Source organism: Artemia franciscana, chromosome 19 (genome assembly GCF_032884065.1).
Source record: "Artemia franciscana chromosome 19, ASM3288406v1, whole genome shotgun sequence".
Lineage (NCBI taxonomy): Eukaryota > Metazoa > Arthropoda > Branchiopoda > Anostraca > Artemiidae > Artemia > Artemia franciscana.
Genome location: NC_088881.1, coordinates 11,796,663 through 11,811,776, shown reverse-complemented (window position 1 = coordinate 11,811,776; position 15,114 = coordinate 11,796,663). Strand labels below are relative to the sequence as shown.

The following is a 15,114-nucleotide window of genomic DNA, read 5'->3' as shown; positions in this document are numbered from 1 at the left end:
TAAATTAGAAATAGTCGTTTTCCCCCGATTTGACCATCTGGGGGGGAGTGGGGGCCCGGTTAATTCGCAAAAAATAGAAAAAATGAAGTATTTTTAACTTATCAGCGGGTATTTGGATCTTAATGAAATTTGATGTTTGGAATGATATTGTGTCTTAGAGCTCTTATTTTTAATCCCGACCGGATCTGATGACATTGGGGGGAGTTGGAGGGGGAAAACCTAAAGTCCCGGTTCTGCTACTTTAGGCACTTCCAGGTAAGCTAGGACGATGAAATTTGGCAAGCGTATCAGGGACCGGACCAGATTAAATTAGAAATAGTCGTTTTCCCCGATTTGACCATCTGGGGGGGGGGGAGAAGGGGCCGGTTAATTCGGAAAAATAGAAAAAATGAAGTATTTTTAACTTATGAGCGGGTGATTGGATCTTAATGAAATTTGATGTTTGGAATGATATTGTGTCTCAGAGCTCTTATTTTAAATCCCGACTGGGTCTGATGACATTGGGGGGAGTTGGAGGGGGGAAACCTAAAATCTTGGAAAACACTTAGAGTAGAGGGATCGGGATGAAACTTGATGGGAAAAATAACCGCAAGTCCTAGATACATGATTGACATGATCGGAACTTATTTGCTCTCTTAGGGGTAGTTGGGGGGGGGAGTAAGTCTTAAAAATTAGAAAAATGAGGTATTTTCAACTTACGAACGGGTGATCGGATCTCAATGAAATTTGATGTTTAGAAGGATATCGTGTCTTAGAGCTCTTATTTTAAATCCCGACCGGATCTGGTGATGGGGGCGGTGAGTTGGGAGGGGGAAACCTAAAACTTGGAAAACACTTAGAGTGGAGGATCGGGATGAAACATGGTGGGAAAAATAAACACAAGTCCTAGATAGATGATTGACATAAACGGAACGGATCCGCTCTCTTTTGGGTAGTTGGGGGGGGGGGGGGTTAATCCTGAAAAATTAGAAAAAATGAGGTATTTTTAATTTACGAACAGGTGATTGGATCTCCATGAAATTTGATTTTTATGGCACTTGGTATTAACCAAGTGACATATAGCAGTCGCCAATTCTGTCGGTCTGTCGGTCTGTCGGTCTGTCGGTCTGTCTGTCGGTCCCGGTTTTGCTACTTTAGGCACTTCCAGGTAAGCTAGGACGATGAAATTTGGCAAGCGTATCAGGGACCGGACCAGATTAAATTAGAAATAGTCGTTTTCCCGATTTGACCATCTGGGGGGGGAGTGGGGGCCCGGTTAATTCGCAAAAAATAGAAAAAATGAAGTATTTTTAACTTATCAGCGGGTATTTGGATCTTAATGAAATTTGATGTTTGGAATGATATTGTGTCTTAGAGCTCTTATTTTAAATCCAGACCGGATCTGATGACATTGGGGGGAGTTGGAGGGGGAAAACCTAAAGTCCCGGTTTTGCTACTTTAGGCACTTCCAGGTAAGCTAGGACGATGAAATTTGGCAAGCGTATCAGGGACCGGACCAGATTAAATTAAAAATAGTCGTTTTCCCGATTTGACCATCTGGGGGGGGCGGTTAATTCGGAAAAATAGAAAAAATGAAGTATTTTTAACTTATGAGCGGGTGATTGGATCTTAATGAAATTTGATGTTTGGAATGATATTGTGTCTCAGAGCTCTTATTTTAAATCCTGACTGGGTCTGATGACATTGGGGGGAGTTGGAGGGGGGAAACCTAAAATCTAGGAAAACACTTAGAGTAGAGGGATCGGGATGAAACTTGATGGGAAAAATAAGCGCAAGTCCCAGATACATGATTGACATAATCGGAACTTATTTGCTCTCTTTGGGGTAGTTGGGGGGGGGGAGTAAGTCTTAAAAATTAGAAAAATGAGGCATTTTCAACTTACGAACGGGTGATCGGATCTCAATGAAATTTGATGTTTAGAAGGATATCGTGTCTTAGAGCTCTTATTTTAAATCCCGACCGGATCTGGTGATGGGGGCGGGGAGTTGGGAGGGGGAAACCTAAAACTTGGAAAACACTTAGAGTGGAGGGATCGGGATGAAACATGGTGGGAAAAATAAACACAAGTCCTAGATAGATGATTGACATAAACGGAACGGATCCGCTCTCTTTTGGGTAGTTGGGGGGGGGGGGTTAATTCTGAAAAATTAGAAAAAATGAGGTATTTTTAACTTACGAACGGGTGATTGGATCTCCATGAAATTTGATTTTTAGAAGGATATTGTGGCTCAAAGCTCTTATTCTAAATCCTGACCGGATCTGGTGACATTGGGGGAAGTTTGGGGTGGGGAGACCTAAAATGATGGGAAACGCTTAGATTGGAGGGATTGGGATGAAACTTGGTTGGAAAAATAAGCAAAAGTCTTGCATACGTAATTTACATAATTGGAACGGATCCGCTCAATTGCGGGGGGGGGGGGGGGGGTAATTCTGAAAAATAAGAAAAATAACGTATTTTTAACTTACGAAGGAGTGATCGGATCTTCATGAAACTTCATATTTAGAAGGACCTCGTAACTCCGATATCTTATTTTAAATCTCAACCGGATAAAACGTAATTGGGGGGGGGGGGGCAGTTGGGGGACCGGAAATCTTAGAAAATACTTAAAGCGGTGAGATCAGGATGAAACTGGATGGGAAGAATAGAAACCTGTCTAAGATACGTGACTGACATAACTGGACCGGATCTGCTCTCTTTGGTGGAATTGGGAGGGGGGAGGTAATTTTGAAAATTGAGGTATTTGTAACTTACGAAAGGGTGACCAGATCTTAATGAGCTCTTGGCTCTTGGCTCTTCCGACCTCGTACCATATGAGCTCTCGGCTCTTCCGACCTCGTCACAAGTGCCATATGAGCTCTTAGCTCTTGTTCATTCAAGTAAAAAAAAACTAAAAAAACAACAAAAAAACACTTAGCATGTTCTGGGTCGTGAAGTGTAGTGTTTTGTGTGTGTTTGGTTGTGTGTGTTTGATTTGGTATTTAGTTTAGCCATGTCATCTTAAAGGAATAAAAAGAAAATCATTTTAAATGTTAATTATATTAATTATCTTTTACTGCTATTGTTTAACTACTTACCTTCGCAAGCTTTGCTTTAACGTTCTACTAATTAATTTGTTTTCAGTCTCAAGGTCAAGTGCACTGAACTTTTATTTTTCTTTGTTTTAACTCCTTTTTCTCTTTGACAATCTTGGCTTCCTTAACAAAGCCACCAACCATGCCATCTATAATTTTTATATTTTAATATTAGCGAGGCTGAAGCCTATCCCGTCTGTAAATATAAATATTTGTGAAAAATATTAACTATTTTGAAAAACGGGAAAATCGAATAAAAATTTGTGATGGTTAAATCCATCGTTAGAGCAACTCATGATCACAAAAATATTACTTTAATATCAAATATATTCAAATCATGAATTTATACAAAATTACAGTTAATGTTTTGTGCATAAGTTTTATGTTTACATATGATATGAACCTGAACCTTTATTTTATAACCGATTCAATATACATAACCATAATACTAGGGGTAGCATTATTATACTCCACCTTTAGTGTCTGCCAGGCCCACGTTTTCTTTCATTATAAGGGTATAAAATTATGGAATAATTTGGAAAATGAAATGAAAAAGATAGAAAATTTAAGTGATTTAAAGTAAAATTGAAAGAAAAAATATTAAATAAGTATGAATTTTAGTTTTGTTTGTCTTGGAGGAGTTTTGATTTCAGATAAGTTGTAATTGTTTGTTTGTTGGTAATTATGACCCCACTATATGGACATGGTATTTAGCAGCTGTCCCCGCAGCATTATTGTTATTTTATATATTTTATAATTCCTCCTTTTATTCTTTTAAATGACTGGTAAATCAGGTTTTTCACCTGACTCTACGCCAATCGTTTGGTTTTCGGTGAATCATATTGATATATGTATGTAGATTGTTGCTAAGGTTAAATAAATAAATCATCATCATCATAAAGCAAAATAGAGAAATTAAACAATAAGGCCTTATGGCTTTTTGGGGTCACAAATACAACTGAGAATGAGTTTTGGATTTATCATTTACCGACTGACTCTCGATATCAATGATATCAGTGCTAATCGAGACGATAATACTGTATATCAAATCGGACCCTGTTGGATTAACCTAGTGTCAGAGAATTGTAGCTCATTCTATTTGCTTCCTCCTAATCTTTCCCGTCTAGGAAAAGGGCTCGTAATCTTTATGTCAGCCACAGAAATTACAAGCAAATAAAAATATACTGACACACCTGGCTAATAGAAATGAGAAATATTGAAATGTGCCATAACAATTTTATAATTTTAATCCATTAGCTAAAAGGTAAACATTCGATTTGAAGCACTTTTTAACGCTCTTTCAAAATATACTTGTTGTTGTCCTCACAGATTCCATCTTAAGCCCTGAAAGGGACCCTAAAGTAACACCTTGCTTCTTAGTGTTTGTAATTGCGCAGTCGTCCTCCTCCCCATCTAATAGGGCTAGATAAAGCCTTAGGTAATATTAGATTAACATTGAAGAATTCCATGGTGTCTACTCCCCATAAGTTTTTGCCACACTTGCGTCGCCACACTTGAGAACGTTCAGTTTTCAATTTCGCTACAGCGCGGATGTCAAAAAGCACTAGGTTCGACAGTCTATGATCCTTCCTCCGTAACATTTGTCTAATTTTATACTATTTATCTTATTTTTTATGTTCTAATATTATCCTTTTAACTACAATCATTTATCTAAATTTATCTTCCTTTTTTCGTTATAACAATGGAAATTGAAAACAATATTTTCCTTAGGGCTAATAGTTTGACATGTGGTCAATCAGTCGAGAGCCTTTAAGACAATTGTGATGAAGTTCCTCTGGAAACATCCAGCGTATCTTCCTCACCTTTTCGAAGCACCCGCATTTCAGGGCTATGCTTGACCCAATGGCCGGATTCAAATCTTCTGCGTACGTAGGCCGAAGCGTTTTGGTTTCCCTAGGCCCAAGCAATTTTTTCTTCGCGGAGACACAGAGGTTTACAGAGAAACCTCCGAAAATGTGGGGATAGTGGAAGCCCTGAACAGAGGGCAACTGATCAGCGATGAGCCAAAAGTAATGCAAGAAAGAGGTGATACGTTGCGCTCAGCTACCATTCTTGGGGTACGTCTGAAAGTTTATAAGTGGCTTCGGAATTCCTGTTTTAGTTTTGAAATCACTTTTCTTGTGAACAGGAAGAACAGCAGCAAAGTGCACCTGGCACTTTGACGATAAATCACATCAGTCCAGTTTTTGTAAAAAAAAAAAAAAAATCGCCCAGTGTTATTATTGCGCCCCTCGGCATTCTGTACCCCTAGGCCTATGCGTAAATCCTGGCCTGCTTGACCCCCGTCCTTACGTTCTAGCTTCTTTATCTCATTTCCAAGATCAGTGTTCCTGCTCTTTGAAACTTTTGTCAACGGAAAAAAAAAATCTAGTCCTTGGCTATACTACTTTTTACATCTTCACTTCATCCTTACAAACATCGCCACCTAGTTAAGCGAATCTACCCGATAAAATTTTCCTCTGTCTAGTACCACCTCTTCAATCTCATTTATTCCTAATCCAAGCGACTTAGTATTCTTAGCATTAACGCCAATTTTTAAAGCTATTCTTGCACGTGACAACTCCTTGGTTTACTATTTAAATGGTTTCTAAAGTTTAAACCCAATATTGTTCAGGCAATCTTTTTTTAAATTGTATTTTGAACCACCTATTATGAACTTTTTGTTTAGGATTTTATTTTTAAAGATGGCAGCAATCGTTTACCCAAAATTCAAAATTTCCAGAAATTTTATGAATTTGCTCATGTCTATGTAGTTAGTCCTTATTAAAAAAAGAAAGAAACTCATTTATTAGTTAAAGAATCCGTTAATTAGCAATTTCTGGAGAAACTCATTGCTCATGTATTAGTCCTGTCAAAAATTGCCCTCCGCTACATTTGAAAGATAATTTTTTTTTAGCATTTTCATTAAAAACATAAAAGTTGAAAAACAACAAAAATGCCACTCTGAAGATTTAAAAATACTTTTTTTAAAATCTTCATCACAAAATTGAAAAAATCTCCCCCCCCCCCCCGGTTAATTTTTTTATTATATGAAGAATATTTTCTTAAGAATACTTATTTATATATTATTAAGGATTTTTTTTTATTGTGTTTAGAATATTTATGTATATTTGCAGGACTCAGGAGAATGGCAGCTAGAAGCTGGTGCCTTAGTACTTGCTGATGGAGGAGTATGCTGCATCGATGAATTCAGTTCAATTAAAGAAGCAGATCGTGCAGCAATTCATGAAGCAATGGAGCAGCAGACGATTAGTGTAGCTAAGGTATTCTTTCTCAAACGCTCGGGTTTAGAATTGGTATATTATGAAAATTCATGAGTAATATGTGGAGAGTTAAGTGTTTAAAGTGGACAACAGTATCTAAACTCAGATTATTCGGATGATTTGAGTGTCCTAGATGAAAACGTTAGCAAAATTAATAATGTTTTTGAGGTTTTGTGGGTTCATGGTGTAAGAGTAGGCATGTAGATTAGTTTCAAGGAGACAAAATCGGTAAGGTTAGCAATAAATGGAGGCGAAAAGATAATGCTGGGTGATAATGTTGATAATGTTGATGCTATCAAGAATGTTGATGATATCATGATAATGTTGGGATCTATCAAGTGGGTAGCTTCACTTACCTGGATAGTACTGTTAGAAAAGACGACAGTTAAAAAAAAAAAGTTTGGAAGAATGGGAAGATAAGTCTGCGAAGCAAGATTAGCTTATTGGAAGCTACAGTGATGACAGTAGTCAATTATGGTTCTGAAATGCAGGAGCTTCGAAAGACGAAGCAGGATATGCTAGATTTTTTCCAGGGAAATTGATTGTATTCCAGAGGAATTGAGTATATTGAGAAATTGATTTTTTCCAGAGAACGGGATTGTATTGGTTACCCGTCTGACTCGCCGTATTTCTAACAATAAGCTGCACAAAAAATTTGGTTCTATCCTGCGTTTTGCGTCTGTAATGAGAGAAAGGTCGAGATGGGTAGAACATGTTCTGCGAATGAAGTATGACGGATTGCCCAAGGTCGTTCTTTTAAGAAACGGGTTGCATGAGAGTAAAATTCATAGAAGAAAAATATATCAGAGACATTTTATGTGCATAATCAATAAAGCATACTCAGCTTAAACGAAAAAGAACGATATAGGAAAAGAAAGACTATAGCTTAAACCAAAACAATTTAAATTGTATTATTAATGGTTTAAATGCTTAAACCAAAAACAGCTTAAATTATGTTACTAATAGTTTAAATGCTTCAACCAAAAATAGCTTCAATTATATTATTAATGGTTTAAACGCTTAAAACTAAAATAACTGAAGTTATATTATTAATGGTTTAAATGCTTAAACTAAAACAACTTAAATTATATTATTTATGGTGCAAATGCTTAAACCAAAAACAAATTGAATTATATTATTAATGGTTTAAATGCTTAAACTAAAAACAACTTAAATTATATTATTAGTGGTTTAAATGCTTAAACCAATAGCAACATAAATTATATTATAAGTGGTTTAAATGCTTAAACCAAAAACAATTTAAATTATATTATTAATTGTTTAAATGCTTAAACTAAAACCACTTAGATTATATTATTTATGGTGTAAATGCTTAAACCAAAAACAACTTAAATTATGTTATTAATGGTATAAATGTATAAACAGAAAACAACTTGAATTATGTTATTAATGGTTTAAATGCTTAAACCAAAAACAACTTAAATCATATGTAGCTAAAAACAGCTCGTATTATATATGGTTTGTTTTATTTTATGTTTTTTTTTGTGCACTTGGCCCATCAAATTTGTGCACTTGGCGTATTTGCCACATCAAATTTGGCGCATGCACAGTTTGGTGCATTTGGGAATGTCAAGGACAATAGTGCGTTTCCGCAGTCCATTTTTTTGTAACAATTTCTTTTTCCTCGCAAATAGAAATTGTTAACATACAGCTAATTGTTACATGTGGTTTGACTTTTTGAATGTATGTTATTTGCCCTAAAAATTTAGTCGATATTTTTCTCCATGTACAATTCATTTTTTTTTCAGAGAAAGACACTAGCTATGGTTAGTAAGAATTATTTATTTTTGGGATTATTCCCCCTGTGACAAGCACTTATTTAAAGAAATAGATGTCGTTGAGTCTTTGATTTTTAATGATTTATTGAACTTGCATGGTAGTTTCATTCAACTTTTGTCATAATTTTAGATAATTTGGGCTGTGTCAAAAATTGTTTTGGGGGTTGGGGAGTAAATTTTTACCGTAAAAGGTATTTCTTTGTATTTTCTAACTTTTTTAAACTTCATCCTTTTTTGAAGCATTTTGGGTATAAACTGCCTTCAATACCATAAACCCCTCTAAGGATGCAAAAAAAGTCGATTTGTTGAAATATTTCCTGAATTATATTATGATTGAGATAGTCAAAAAATAGTCAAAGTATATGCTGTTTGTAAATTTCAGGTTATAAATGCTATTGATTTGCAAATTAGAAATAAAATTTGATTTTTAAATATTTTTAATATAGTTTCTAATGTTAAGTGTGATAGCAACAGTAGTCTTTGAGTTAAGATTTTTGTTTTTTCGTAAACCCTCAAAAAGATGCATTGACGCCAAAACATACAGTAGGGATTGATTCCTTTTCTGTAAAATAAATAAAAAAAAACAAGTTTTTTCAACTGAAAGTAAGGAGCAACTTTTAAACTTAAAATGAACAGAAATTATTATATGCATAAAGGGGATTGCCCTCTCCTCAACACTTTGCTCTTTCCGCTAAAGTGTTTTAGTACTTTTAAAAAGCTTCCTATTGTTCCAATTAAACGGCTGTTTTAACTTGTTTTTTTTTTATTATTTTTTATGGTTGTTAAGTAATGCCAGGAAATATGGCCCCACCTCCACGGAGAAATCCCTCTTCCCATGGAAATATCCTTTAGAAAATTTAATCCCGGTGAAAATTTACCCCGGACAATTACCCTTAACAACTCCACGCGTATAATTGAGACGGAAAAGAGAAAGCAAGACATTTAAAAAGAATTTTGTATAGGAATTCTGGCAAATTCCTCATGTGTATAATTTCCCCTGACAAGTTCACCCCCTGGAAACTTCCCTCCCCATAAAAAATTTTCCCGTGTAAAACCCCCAGCAAAAATTTGCCCCCCCCCCGCCCGAAAATATACACAAACTTCACAATTACAAATACTATTTGTAAAAAATGGGCAAATTTGATGACTTTAAGACCTTTTCCCTGGGGCTCTAGGGGGGGGGGGTCATGTTGTATCCAAATGCATCGTTATAGGGCCTTTCAACTATGACGAGCAAGATGGCAAGATGGAAAAGGGGTGGGTGAGGGGGCTATGTTGACCTCCAATCTTTTTGGTCGCTTAAAAGGAGCACTAGAACTTTAATTTCCATTCGAATGAGCCCTCTCACGATATTGTAGGACCACTGGGTTGATACGATCATCCCTGGAAAAAAAATAAACAGGCATCCGTAATCTTTCTTCTGGCAAGAAAAACAACCAAATTCCACGTTTTTGCACATAGAGGCTTGAAACCACTACAGCAGGGTCTTCTGATACACTAAATCTTATGGTGTGATTTTCATTAAGTTTCTACGAATTTTAGGGGTGGTTCATTCTTTTTTCGGAAATAGGGCAAATATTCTCAGGCTCGTAACTTTTGATGGCCGAGACTAAACTTGATAAAACTTATATACTTAAAATCAGTAAAAACTGATGAGATTGGTCTCCGTTTTTAGAGTTTCGTTTATCATTGAGTCGGGTCGCTCCTTCCTCACAGTTTGTTACCGTGAACTGTTTAAAAATTTGACATATACAAACTTTGTGCTTTGATAAAAATGGCCTAAAATTATAAACTATCGAAATTGTTTTTTCCCTACCTAGCTTTTGAACTTTTGAACTTTTTTGGACTTTTGAAGCTTGTTCATAGTTATCATCCATCAGTTGAAACAAATTGTCTTGGCAGTCACTTGACTATTGTCCTGATCATAGGCAGTGCAATAGCGCTGCCTAAGTAAAGAGCGATGTGAGCACAATGTATTATATATTGATCTATTTTTTTTGGTTCTTAGGCCAGGGAACTTCGTATCGAACGACTTGTCGTAGTAACTTCGAAAAAATCTCATTTAGTTGGAAATTGAAAGGGCTTGTGCCCTTTTTAATAATCGATAGTGATTGGAGGGGAACTAACCCCCCTCCTTTCCCTATCGTTTCCCCTAACACATACAATAAAAATTATGAGATAGCCATTCTGATCAACGTAGTTGAAAGGTTCGAGAATTATCAACTTGAAGATAATAGCCCCCCCCCCCACAGCCCTCAAGGTGAGGGTTGTGAGGTTATGCCCTTGGGGCATTTAAGGTTTGCATAGAAACTGTTTGTGTAAACTTTGGAGGGGGCCTATTAGATATCTAATCAAAAGTTTTAGTGCCCATTTTGAGATTCAGAGTGATCGGAGGCTGGATATTCCCCCCTCCACACACCTCAGGTCTGGACATTATGTCTTTGAGGTTGACAACCCCCACAGCCCTCATGGCAAGAGTTATAAGTTAGGCCCTGGAGGCAAATAAGGTATATGTAGAAAGGGTGATCGTAAAACTTATGGAATGGATTCATTGGATTGGAAATCAGACATTTAATTGCCCTTTTTAAAATTCAGAGTGGTCAGAGGGTAGATAGCCCCCCCCCAGACACCTTGTGTTTTCCCTAAACGAATCTGATAGAAATTTTGAGATCACCATTTGTTATCGTAGAAACTTCAAAAAAGCTCATTCAATTGGAAATTCGTAGGTATAGTGCTTTTTTTAATAGTCAAAAGTGATTGAAGGGCAACTAACCCCCCTCCTACGCCTGCCAGTTCCTGAAACATACCCAATAAAAATTTTGAGACAGCTATTTTGTTCAACGTAGTTGAAAGGTCCGGAAATTATGTCTTTGAGGATAACACCCCCCCCCCCCCCCATTGCCCTAAGGGCAAGGGTGGTAAGCTATGCCCGGGGGGAATGTACGGTTTATATAGAAAGGGTGATCGTATAACCTTTGGAGGGGGCATATTGGATTGGTAATCAGAAAGTGCTCCTTTTTTTTATCCACAGTGATCACAGAGGGGATACCCCCCCCTCACACCTATTTTTCCCCCGAAATGTATCTAATTTTAATTTTGGGATGGCCCTTTTATTGTTGTAAAAACTTCGAAAACATCTCATTCGATTGGAAATTGAAAGTACCAGGTGCCCTTTTTAATAGTCAAAAGTGATTGGAGGTCAACTAATCCCTTCCCTCAGACACCATTTGCCCAAATAAATCCAATCAAAATTTTGAGATAGTCATTTTGTTCAACGTTCAACGTTGATAAAACCAGAAATCTTGTCTTTGAGGATGACCCCTTCCCCAACCCTCAGGGCAAGATAAGTTATGCCATGGGGACATATAAGGTATATATAGAAAGGGTGATCGTATAAACTTTGGAGGGGGATCGTTGGATTGTTAATCAAAAGTTTTAGTGCCTTTTTAAGATTCAGAGTGATCGGAGCGTGGATAACCCCCCCTCCCCCAACCTCATATTTTCTCGGAATTTATCTGATAGAAATTTTGAGATGACCATTTGTTGTCGTAGAAGCTTCGAAAAAAGCTCATTCGATTGGGAATTGAAAGGGCTAGTGCCCTTTCTATTAGTCAAAATTGATTGGAGGGCAACCTCCACGCCCATAAATTCCCAAAAACGTCTAATTAATATTTTGAGATTGCCATTTTGTTCAGCATAGTAGAACGGTCCAGCAACTATATCTTTAGGGATATTAGGTGTCTCAACCCCCACATTTATGCAATCGCCCATTTTGCTTTAAAACTAACTGTTGCTTTAAAATAAATCAAAAGGAATTGTATTAAAGGGTTGCCAATAAGACACCTCAGCGATATATTGAGAGCGACTGGGGGTATTAAGATGAAACTTTTGGGGATACTTCTATTACTACTTCTGCTCTTAAAATTTAAATAAATAAAAAGAGTTTAAGTGTACCCAGGTTGTCAAAGAGCATAAACAGAATATTTTGGGAATTATATTAAGTTTTATTTTTCAGTTCAACTTCAGAAGCTTTAAAATTAAATTAAAAAAATACTGTTTGTTTCAGGATTAACAGTTGTTGAAGAGGTTTGTATAACATACAAATAGCAACCCATACTATGGATTCTTATAGGAAAAAAGTGAAAAGATATACAATATTTCTTTTCCATGAAAAAGACTATCTCAATAAAAGATGAACAGAAAATAATTTAAGAAACTTTTTTCGCAAGACACGTTTTTCAAAGAAAAATACAGAGCTCCATTAAGCCAAGAATGAGCAAAAATAAAGTCAAATAATCTTCCAAGCGTAAAACTACCACAAATGACTATCAATAAATAAATGAAACTCAAAACCAACAGCAATTACAATAAAGATCCGAGTCAAACTCAAAACGAGAAAAAATTAATATGAGTAGGGCTGATACCCCTATGCCTTCTCAAGACCAGAACTCAATTTGTGCTTTACTGAAAAAAAAATGACCGTGGATTATCAGTTAAATTGACATATACTGAAATTTCTTGGCTTGCTGTATAATGCATTGCTAAAAAGAGACCAGTAACGATTTGGATAACCAGGTATACACCTAGGAGGGACCGAAAGTTTCATCAAATGGAAATTTTGGCCGGCACAGGCAGATCTACTTTTGATAATTTTGATAATTTTTTGTTTGTGAGAGTAAGAAAGGTGAAAACATTTCAAACGTATTTTGTTTTCATTTTGTTTTCAAATTTTGTCTTGGTATTTATAAGGCATGGGGGTTATCGGCCCTACTCATGTTAATTTTCGCTCGTTCTGAGTTTGAGTCTGCTATTTATTGTAATTTTTGTTCGTTTTGAGTTTCATTTATTTATTGATAGTGATTTATGCTTTACATTAAATGTCACAAACACGTAATAATTCATTGGATTTTTCATAAACAAGCCAAGATGGGTCAAATGATATTAATCCTTTGACGCCCTTCTTTGGAATGATTTCTTCTGTTTTAAAAGCACAATTGAGGTAAAAACTTACCTCCTTGTGTTTCCAACTATTGCTTTTTTTTCATCCATTTTAGAGACCAAAGGTTTGAAGTCTTGTATATTTGCTCCTGCAAAATGAAGATTTTGATTTAATGTGCGTTCATTGTAGGAAGTTTTTTTTTATTTATTCTTAGTCGAAGGACATTAAATATAGTCGAATCTTATTTTGACGAGCTTCCCATAGTTTAAGACTTTGATAAAAAATAGAAAAAGAAAGAAAGGTTTTCATGAATAAAACTTCGATGTGAAGATGACCCAAGCAAACAAATAAACATTCTTTTTTTACTCTGTTTTATTTTAAGGCTGGATTGGTATGCAAGTTGGACACTCGGTGCTCAGTTTTGGCAGCAACAAACCCACGAGGTTGTTTCGATCCTTCGCAGTCGTTATCAATTAATGTAGCAATGGCAACACCGCTTCTCTCACGTTTTGATCTGGTCTTGGTTCTACTTGACAGGAAAGACAATGAATGGGATAGGTGAGGCTGATCACAGGCTTTGTCACCTATTCGTCACGCTGATTCTCCCAAGTTTTGATCTGGTCGGGTTCTTCTTGACCGGAAAGACGGTGATTGAATTGATAGTTTTGATATTGAAAATGCCAAAAAAACTGAAAAATCGATAACTTAGATGAGATTAATTACTTTTTTTTACTGTTTGGGTTGTTGCACTTATTTCGTTCAATTGTAAAAAAAAGTATTAAAAAATATAGTTACTGAGTAAATCATCCTAGTTTGTTTCGCTTCATATGCGGAGAATTCACATTACAAGGTGCGAAGTGTTACAGAGAAAGTGTTACAGAGGAAACCTTACAAAAGAAAACAACATTTGTGACTTGGCAACAAGATTATATCTCAGAAACTTTGATTTTTAGGCTTAAACTTGGGCACGTGATTCAGCTTTCAAAACTATATAAAATTATATATATTCAATACTTTTCAAATCAGCTTTTATAAAACTATGTACAATAGGGAACTAAAAATGAAAAGTCTGTTTCGACGTACTGATAGTTTTGAGAAGCTGTAAAAGCCAATTTGAAGACTCTTATTTTTAGATAACAAGTAGTTGTCAGGACGGATTGAAAAAATATACCAACGGGACTTATCCTGGATGTCCTTACAAGATGTCACGGTGTTTCACTCAGCAGAAGTGCTGGCAACCACATTTCAAGAGGTCCTTGAGGATGAGTAGCGTTCCTCTGATCATATTTCTGATGCTAACAAACGCGAAGTGAATATGAGAGGATATTATGGTTTCAACCTTTTCCCTCAGTGCTTCAACGAAGATGAGCCAAAAAACTTCAACCTCCTCACCCTCATCTGGAGCTAGCGGTAAAAATATCTTCAATCATACAAGATAGAAGCTATTGCTATTCTTTTTCGCTCAAGAAGCCAATCTCACCTTTCATCACAATATAAGGTGACTTAAAAAGATTAGGGTTTCTGAGTATTTTCCGGTTGTTTGGCAGTACAGCCATTAAACCATCACAACAGTACAACCATTTAGGACGTGTTTTCATCGTCCTTGTCAGCCCACGAGATACGGCCAAAAGAATAGCAGTTCGCCCCCAAATGGGGTGAGAAGAAGTCGCAAGGGAAGATTAAAATGAAATTGGAACTTCATGAGAGGGTATGAAGAGGGAGGCTTTAAATAGATTGGGATGGAGGAGAAGCGTGCGTAGTTGTATTGGCCTCAGACTTCTTGGTGGCTCAGTGAGTTGTTAGTAGCAGTCGTGTTGACAGTAAAAACTGAACTTTTAATTGCAGCCTTAGTTCAATGGGAATAAATATAGAACAGTATGCTTAGCCAACGACAGAGGAAGAAGAATAAAGCACCCATGCCTATGGTATGGGAGAAGATGAAGTATAAACTAAAAGTCTTTGGGATATTTTTGTTCAAATTCAAGTTTGTTTGTATACAATATATGTGCAACAATAAAA

General features: G+C 36.2%; 1 protein-coding gene across 4 annotated transcripts in view; it reads left to right on the top strand.

Moving 5' to 3' along the window:
- LOC136039288 (DNA helicase MCM9-like) overlaps nucleotides 1–15,114 on the top strand; it is a 200,039-nt gene that overhangs the window by 89,487 nt on the left and 95,438 nt on the right. For all 4 annotated transcript variants that reach the window (XM_065722890.1, XM_065722892.1, XM_065722893.1 and 1 more), the window contains 2 exons: nucleotides 6,211–6,357; nucleotides 13,478–13,653. In XM_065722890.1, the coding sequence (XP_065578962.1) occupies nucleotides 6,211–6,357; nucleotides 13,478–13,653 (323 nt within the window). The remainder of the gene's footprint in view (nucleotides 1–6,210; nucleotides 6,358–13,477; nucleotides 13,654–15,114) is intronic.